The following is a 9,463-nucleotide window of genomic DNA, read 5'->3' on the forward strand; positions in this document are numbered from 1 at the left end:
TTATTACTAATTTGTGTTTTCTAGTGTTCTCGTAGTTTTGGTTGAATTTTGTAGGAAATTGCACACTTGGAGCATTTTCCCGTGATTATTTGGAGCAACTACGAGCATTGGAAGAGCACGACCATCTTTCGTAGCCCAAGGCCGGTTAGAGTCATCAAACCGGTGATTAAGGGCTCGACTTTGAAGGAGCCGAGGCATTTGGACCGAGTATTCAAGTCCCGAAGTGGAAATCCGGATTGGGCTTAAGATTAAAAGCCCAATCGAAGTGCCAACCATAGCCCAAGGCTTCGCCCGTCCGGATAGGGCCTCGTCCGAAGGCGCGCCCGGCCGGGCGAGGTAGAAGAAGGACTAAGGCATGCTTCGCCCTGTCTCGCGCCCGGTCGGACGCGAGAGATGCTCTTGAAGGAAAAAGGCGGGCCCGGCCGGGCGGTGCCTCGCCGGACCGGGCGCTTTTCTTGGAGGATTATTTTTCGGCGATTTTACTTAGTTTCTAATTAGGATTTTTAGAGGCTTTGTATAAGTACGTTTTTAGTTGTTTTGATACAATTAACTCTTCTCTTAGCTTTTCTCTCTCAACTTAGTCTCTAGCTTAAATTTCTTTCTTGTTTCTCTCTCTACAACTTTGTTCTTTAATTCAATTCAAAATATCCGTTAACTTTGGTAACGATTTCTTCTCTATAATTTTTAGTAATTTAATTTCTTTAATTCATCATGTCTTGTTTATTTGCTTTGATTAGTTTAGATTTAATTATGTGTGAGTAGTTTTCTCTCTAGGGTTTGTGGGGATCCATGATTAATATGAAGGGGTAATTTATTATTGTTGATTGTCAATACTTGATTAATTTCCTATTGATTAATTTAATGTTATGCAATTAGATTAGGCCTATTTTAATTGTATGAGTTTAGCAATATTGATTTGAGATTCGACAGATGAGAATTGATGTTTAGGCTTAGTTTCAATAGGCAGGTTAATTTATAAATGATTAAGTCAAGATTCGACAGATGCGATTTAATGCCGGTAGATTAATTCTATGATTGTAATACATAGCGAAAGCCTTTTATGATCTGATTAGTTGATGCATTGATGATTGATTATTTTGTTTTACCCCGGAATATTATTTATTAGTGAACCTATACCCTAAGCTTTTATTAATTGATTTCTCCCCACTTTCATCTCCCTTAGTTTACTTTATCGATCATATCTATAATTTAGTTACTTAATAATTTGGATTATTTAATTAGGAATAAATTAATTCGTTTCCCTGTGGTTCGAACCTTCTTCCCTATCTGCATAGTTAGTGGACTTAGGAATTATTTTTGACTAAGTGATATGACTTTATCCTGTCAGTCTTTTAGTATATAGTATTGATTGATTGATTATTTAGTATACGTTTTTCTATTCATCGCAAGGGGGTTGATTGATTGGTTGTGGGGGGAGCTGGATTCTGGTCGTGGTTAGGCTGGCGACTCTGGGCCTCGCCTAGGCTGATGGTAGGAGCTGCCGAATGGGGAGGTGGCTGGGGTCGTGGTGAAGCTAGGGTTTGGTACTTTGGTTTAAATTTTAGTTTTTTTTTTCTTGAGAAAAAAAGTTAAAAAATAATCAACTAATGTTAATTACGGAATACTAATAATCATTTCTTAAACACAAAATTAAAATTAAAGCTTATTTATTTGATCAATCACATGGCCACGTGTAAATTAAATTTAATTAAAAAAATTACCTACTCAATCGGTTATAGGTCACTTGGATCCATTTTGAGTGGATTTGGTATAAAGGTCGGATTATTTAAAAATAACCCAAAGGTGGGATTATTCCGGACAATTTTTCCAAAATTATCTTTAAATTCACTATGTAAATCAACCCGGGGAACAAAACTAGTTTTAAAAGAAACTAAACATAAATTTTCACGATCCAACCCATAGTCACTGCTAAATACTACGGAGTGGACTTGTGTAACCTTGTTACAATTTAATACTCCCTCCATTTTTTTTAAATGTGTAAGTTGGAATTACAAGATGAGTAAATTGGATATAATATAATACTGTAAGAGAAAATACAAGTTTATAGTCTTGATAAACGAAAATAGTTTATCAAGGGGTAGCGCTGTCTTTTCACGTGGTTTAGTAAGGGCATTTACATCCATCAGGCAGTCAAATCTAACTTCAGTCGAAAACGTCGTTTCACCTCTATCCAAGTGGCGTTTTTCATTTTTTCAACGATGTTACTCTATTAATATTACGTGACTCTATGATAAATGTTACATTATACTATACTATTAGACAAGCGAATTAATATTACGTTACAATATAAATATTACATTACTCTATGATAAACATTACATTATACTATTAGACAAGCGAATTGATGTGGGGCTGATAAATGTTACATTACTCTATGATTCTCTTGTTTAATTAACATAATATTTTATATGTAAAAAAAATGTTATTTTTGGATAGACTTTATCATATAAATTATATTGATTTTAAAATAATTTCTATTCATTATAAATTATTTAAAAATGAATTTATTTATGACAACTTATGTTATATGATTTTAATTGATTCTAATATTGTGTATTTCCCATGAGTGTAATTTTAGATTAAAAAAAAAAAACCTTAACATGTTTATTTGCGTAATATTTTTGGTAAGATTTTATCATATTTCCTATGAGTGTAATATTATATTAAAAAAAACATAACATGTTTATTTGTGTAATATTTTTGGTAATATTTTATCATATATTGATTTTTTTTTATTGATTTTAAATTATTTAAGAATAAGTTCATCTATGTCAACCTATGTTAGATGTTTTTTTTTAATATAAAAATTGTTCTAATATATTTATAATTGATTATTCCAGCCTACTAATATATTTAAATTTTCTACCAAAAAATTTATGCATTAGAGTAATAATTTAAGATGCTATCAAAAATTTAAAATAAAATAAAACTTACTTATGATATGGATAAATGAAACATATGTAAGAACATTTTCAATTCTATAATCATTTCCTTATTAAATTTAATGCTCATATTTTCAAATTAAAATATATATTACTACCTCAGTTACACATTAGTTGCAACTTTGGGACTAAGGTATTATTTATGAGAGATAAAATATTCCAAATTTGCAACTAATATGTAACAGAGGTAGTACGTATTTGTATACATTATACTTCTTAATTTTAAGAATGCATTACATGATTCATTAGAATTGAATTATAACTTGTAATACTCCGGGTGATTACTTTAAAGGAACTTAATATACTACTCATACCAACAAGATGCATCTTTCTTGATAATTTGAATTGTAGCAGGTTATAAAAATTATGTACGACGGTTGCTACATTGATGCAGCGTTAACCTAATACGATGCTTGCCACAATGTCGTTTAGTGGTGGTGGAGAAAGGTGGGTTTCGGGGGAGTCGGGAGGCCGGGGGTGGTGGTACGGGACTACGGGGGAAGAGGAAGAGGCGTGGTATGGGTGGGGGAGGCAGGCACGCCGGCGGGGGAAGAGTACCATATATATAAAAAAGAAAGTATGTGAGAGAGAATAGTTTTTTTTTTATTATTATTATTTAAGCGGGGATCATGAGAAAAAGCTAGAGAAGTGATAAATAATTTGAGAGGGTTTAAAATAACAAATTTTTTTAATGATAAAATATGGAGTAGTATAATATTATAATGTTACCAAACATAGAAGTGATTCATTAAAAACAATCATAAAAGACAAGTGATGATTTTTCTTTTTTTTTAAAAAAAGAAGGGAGTATAATGTTTTATGGTTAAGTTAGTCATTTTATGATTTACTTTTTTTTTTTTTTTTTGAACGGGAAGTAATAATATCATTAAATAATAGCCATACGGCATCTACAATAATAAAGATCTGTAAACCACATATTCAGAGAAAATAACATAACTTTTACAATCAAAATCATAACTAATTTGCATATTTGGCATAGCTCATAATCCACCGCTTCAACCTTGACTCGAGCAGTGATTTTCGATGTCTTTGCATCTTTCCAAGTTGAGACCTCCGCAATCTGCGCTGATGTTTTGATTGACCGGTTGATGACAAATCCCAGACTCATAGGAATCCAAATCACCTTCCCAATTATTAAAAGAACCCTAAAAATAAAATTCTCATCCATGGATGAGAATCAAAATCCCAGAAAATTGGGAAAAATCCAAAAAAATGGAGAGAACAAAACAAAACAAAACAACCAAAACAAAAAAAACTAAATTGAATTAAAGAAAAAAAGGTCGGAAATAATCTAATTTCCGAAGAAATTAGACTATTTTCGACCTAAACGGCCAAGAAAACTAAAACCCTAGAAGAGAGAGAAGAGAGGAAAGAGAAGAGAGAAAAAAGAAAAAGTCAAATGATTGCGTAACAACCAACATTTTTTCCCATTTTATGATTTACTTACATATATAGTTAAACAATTTTAAAATACAACAAAATTGCAATTCAAATAGATTGTACTTGCTTTGTTCCCCAAATATTCATTATGGGGATGGGAAACGGATTTTAAGAAGTGGAAAGAGATAAAAAGGAATAAAGATAGGGACGAGTGTGATGAGGAATTTGAGGAGAGAGAAAGAGAGAAAACATGTGCAAATACGGAAATGTTGCAATATTTGTAAAACTTGCTTGGCAATTGTTGTAATATTTGTAGAACGAAGGAAGTATTTAATACTCCATTAGATTATGGAAACCCTAGAGCAACCAGATTAAAATTATTGCTTTCAAATGGAAATTGATATTATTATATGGATTAGACTAAACGATTAAACGAGTTGTTTGGTGATTGTTTAACGGGTTTAAATCCTCTATCCCACTATTGTGTCTCATTTCATGTCTCATTCAATTTGATTGATCTACATTATTTTAAGTATCAATATTATTTATTTAATTTTCAATATCAAATTAAATTAATTAAATTTTTAGATAATTTATATTCTACTCCTTATCTAATTTTTTTTTTCTTCTTTATACAATTACGTTTAATTTTTTTTCTTTATACTACCTGCATAATTGTACTCATCTCCTTCAAAGTTATTTTTAGAGTTATTGACCACATCATCATTATCATTCAATTGCTCATGCTCCTCAAAAGAGTTTGCGACTAGTTTGTAATGACCCATTTTCTTTATCAAAATAATAATTTTGTACCACAAAAAAATCACATATAAAAATCAATAAAAATACATGTATCCAAAACCTAAGCAACTATGTAGTATCATTTTGACAATGTTATAGCTTATAATAAAAGTAATTATCAATATATACTCTAATACCTTCCCTAATGACCAGAAACAAAACATATGCATATAGGTTTTTTTTTAAATAATAGCACATAAAGTATAGTATTTCATAGATAGGTAATTCAATAAGAATTAAACTCAACCCCAATAAAATTCATACCTCGTATGGTAAATTGTTGAAATTGCTCGTCAATACTTCTCGTGGAGTATCCACTAAAGTAAATTGTAATGCTTTAATATTTATGGATGTAATTAGAGAAAGAATAAATTGAGGTAACTTAAAAAAATTAGGGTTCTTTGTATAGTTATAAAGCATGTTAGGAAATAAGGGTTTAATTGTGTTTGATTAATATGAAACAAGTCAATGAAATATAAGAACAAGAAAAGCAATAAAAGAAAATAAACAAAGAACACAAGAATTTACGTGGTTCAGTCAAATTAGACCTATGTCCATAGGTGAGGGATTTCGAGAGCTTCTTCACTTTAATGGAGAAAAAAATGAGAGAATAATACAAGCTAAAGAGTATTAAGCTTAATGGCTTTCTAAATTGTGATCAAATTGATCAACTAAAAGGTCCTTTTATAACATAAGAAAACCCTAATAAAACCCTAAATTATTCCCTAGGTATACTCAAGTACCGTCGTAGAAGAAATATAGTTTTAGGAAATATTCCATAAAGAAATTACACCTAGAATCAGACAAAAATCTGAAATTTCCGACTAGGTACGATTCGCACGAACGTGTCTCTTTTTTGGCACGGACGTGCTTGAATTGGTTGAGTACTTCATTAGCAAATTTCTAACATCATCAATTATTTGTAAACCGGCAATAACTTCCTCGTTTCTTATTAGAATTGGCGTATGACCTATCGTTGAAAAGCTCTTAAAACAAGCTATCATCTCCAACTATTGAATCACCTTAAAATCACTTATAGTTTGAGAGATACATGCATCGAAAGTCAACCCTATTAGATTTCAAGTCACAAATTAACAAAGTAGATTTAAATGACAATTCTTGAAAGTATGGGCATTATAATTTATAAGTTTAATTTCTTACGAAGAAAACTTCTCTTTTAACCAAAAACTAGTCATGTTTTAAAGGAACCAAAACATACTACAACACTACAAGTATCATTTATAATGCCCGCACAAAAAAAAAAAAAAAGAAGGTATCATTTATAGTGGTGACAAATAAGTTGATTGGAATAATTTGATATGACATTCATCATCTTATCGGTGTCTTGAGAAATAACAGTCTTAATTGTAATTATATATCTTTTATTAAAAAAATAAATAAAATTATGACACTCGTTAAATAAAATTATGTCTATGACACTCGTTAGACATGTGAGTCATATGCTCATGTCTCGTAATCTCGTATGTGTAGTAAAGTGCGTGTATTTTGTGCACTGAGAAAGGGTGTACCTACTTATCGGCGTGACTTGATGATAGTTACAAGTACTTGTTTGGGGTTAAAAGTAAAAGTTAAACGTTGGGAGCACGGAGTACCACGTCCATATATACACGAGTTGACCATTTCGTCAATTAGAGGGCTCATGTGTGCCGGTGTCGATTCAATTACCAAAAAACAAAAATAATTTTTGGGGGCAAATTCAGCTTGCTCTCGTATATAGTTTTAATTATTTGAAGAAACATGTACAGAGTATTTGTTTAACCGAACAACTAGCAACTAGTACCAAATACTTATGTGAATACAAATCAGAGAAACTTGACTTGACTAGTTCAGTAGTTCCCGTGTAATATGAATACCTTACGCGGCAGCTACTATTGCTTCGATCATCAATTCATTATTAGTCTTTGCAAACAAACACTACTATTTAACTAACTGAAGCATCGTACCTTCGTCAATAACCCATGGATTTAATTTTGAGTCTTCATCAAAAATCTATCAACTGTAGTTGCCCGAAAAAATAATAATAAAAAGAATATCAACTGTTTTCCAATTTGATTTTGTTGTCATGGCTAGCGAAAGCGTAAGCTTGCTGTGGCGAGAATGGTACGCGAAATCAGCAGTATTGTTAAGCTGGTTGCTGCAGTTGCTGCTTTTTCTGTTGGCCACATTTAGAAAAAGAACAGCTAGTACTTTTTTGAGCTACTTCATCTATGGAATATACTTGTTGAGCAACTACGTAGCATTAGCTACTTTTATTCTTATTGCTGGAGCTCGATTTTTTGAAATGAGCAAGGTGCGGCCCTGCTATGGTCTTTGGGCAGCTGTGATGGTGCTGCACACGACTGGCCAAGAGCGCCTTACCGCCTATTCTTTCAAGGACAACCAAAATTGGCGTGGGTCCACGCTCAAAATTATCTTGCAGTTAATTCTTCATCGTGGCCTATTTAGCCTTCCATTCCCGACTGGGATCATGCTATGCCTCGCGATGTGGAGGATCTTTTGCAAGGCAATCCGGCAAATCATGGGAACCGAGGAGATGATGGATTCTTGGGTTTCCCCTTTCCAATTTGACAACCCTGAAATGGATCTTTCACATACACTAGTCGAGACTAATGCTGATGATTCCCAGGTGGTTCGCCAAGCTCATTTCCTTTTAAAGAGCTCTTCCCTGTGTCTTCTTGCTAAGGTCGGGTGTACTTCCACATTTACTCATCAGGTACGCCAATTTTTCATAGGCATAACACCTCAGTACGCTATCAAAATAGCGGAGATAGAGCTCAATTTCATGTATGACTCCTTTTATACTGATGGCACCATTCGCAAGCACCTTAATCACAATTGGTCCTTGGTGTATGCTATTCTCCGCTTTATTGAACCCATTGTTTGTACTGTTGCGGCCCTAACCTTTTATATTATTAGCTCATCAAATTCAGCAGACATCTCACAAGCTGACTACTATGTGACCAACGTTTTGCTCTGGGGGACTGTAATCCTGGAGTTCCTCTCCTACATCATGACGGTCTTTTCTCATTGGACCATAGCTGCATTGACAGGGATCCATTATGATAGCATTAGTAATTTTATATTCCAGAGGAGGCGTTGGTGGCTATTCCGTAGATTATGGTCCGAAACCATTTCCAAATTCAACTTCCTAAGATATAGCATTCAACGAAGCATTCAAACAAGCCCACTAGGACCAATATCAAAGTTTTTCATGTGGCTATTGGAGGATCCTCTATTGGATGTAGTGTTAGGCACCCGGAACCTAGTTACAAGCTTCAAGTTTGTATCCAAAGAATGGTACACTGACAACCTAGGCAACCACGTTATCAGTGAGTTGCGAGACAAAAATCCGGATAGCATTATTACATCCTTAACCAGACGATGGCCAACACATGATTCCTACCTGATAGATGTGCTGGTGTGGCACATTGCCACAGAACTCATGTTCATATATAGTAATAGATTTTACAATTATAGGCATCGCAGAAATACTAAGCTTCTTTCAGATTACATGGCGTACCTCCTCTTTATGAAATCGCAGTCATTGAAAATCCCTTTGATGAAAACTAAAGAAGCTCAGATGCACATCCAGAATATAGCTAGAGAACGTGATGACAGAACTTTTGAATATTGCCTCAGAAGGTGTTGCCAGGATATCCTCAGACGAAACATTCCTGATAACATAGCAGAAGCCGATGACTATGTGAGAAGTCTATCACTTGCCATTTCTAAAGCTAATCAATTCCATAATACATATATCGTAGACATGGAAGCACTTTGGCGCAGGTTGAGTCAAGAGTGGGTTGATATCTTGCTCTTTGCTGCAAGCAAGCATCATAGAATCGAGCATATACAGGGACTTTCTCAGGGAGGCGAGCTTATTACTATTGTTTGGCTATTGGCTTTTCATCTAAACATCATCACTGTTAACAACATGAGCATCCATGATGATTCAAATGTCTAATAATTTCTCTACCAACTTCCATTGTGTCATTCTGAATTGTGAGTCAGTCCAAATTTCGGACAGTAAATTTTTAAAATTTCTTCAACCGTTGTAATACAGTATTTTATTCTTGATCATTTGTGATAATACCACATACATGTTTCAGAATTTATTTGGCGCAATCTTTTCATTAGCAACAAACTGTCAAGCTATTTATCAATCGATCAATAGTTGTATCCGAACATATATACTTTTTTTTTTATTTTTTTTTTTTATAAGGATCCGAACGTATACTTTGATATTATTATAGATAAATATCTATGAATCAATTAGT

General features: G+C 33.2%; 1 protein-coding gene across 1 annotated transcript; it reads left to right on the top strand.

Moving 5' to 3' along the window:
* Nucleotides 1-7,248: 7,248 nt before the first annotated feature.
* LOC145566974 (uncharacterized) lies at nt 7,249-9,150 on the top strand. Its single transcript, XM_081626221.1, has one exon. The coding sequence runs from the start codon at nt 7,249-7,251 to the stop codon at nt 9,148-9,150; it is 1,902 nt and encodes a 633-aa protein (XP_081482347.1).
* The last annotated feature ends 313 nt before the right edge of the window (nt 9,151-9,463 follow it).

This window comes from Chenopodium album, chromosome 11, assembly GCF_948465745.1.
Source record: "Chenopodium album chromosome 11, dcCheAlbu1.1, whole genome shotgun sequence".
Classification (NCBI taxonomy): domain Eukaryota; kingdom Viridiplantae; phylum Streptophyta; class Magnoliopsida; order Caryophyllales; family Amaranthaceae; genus Chenopodium; species Chenopodium album.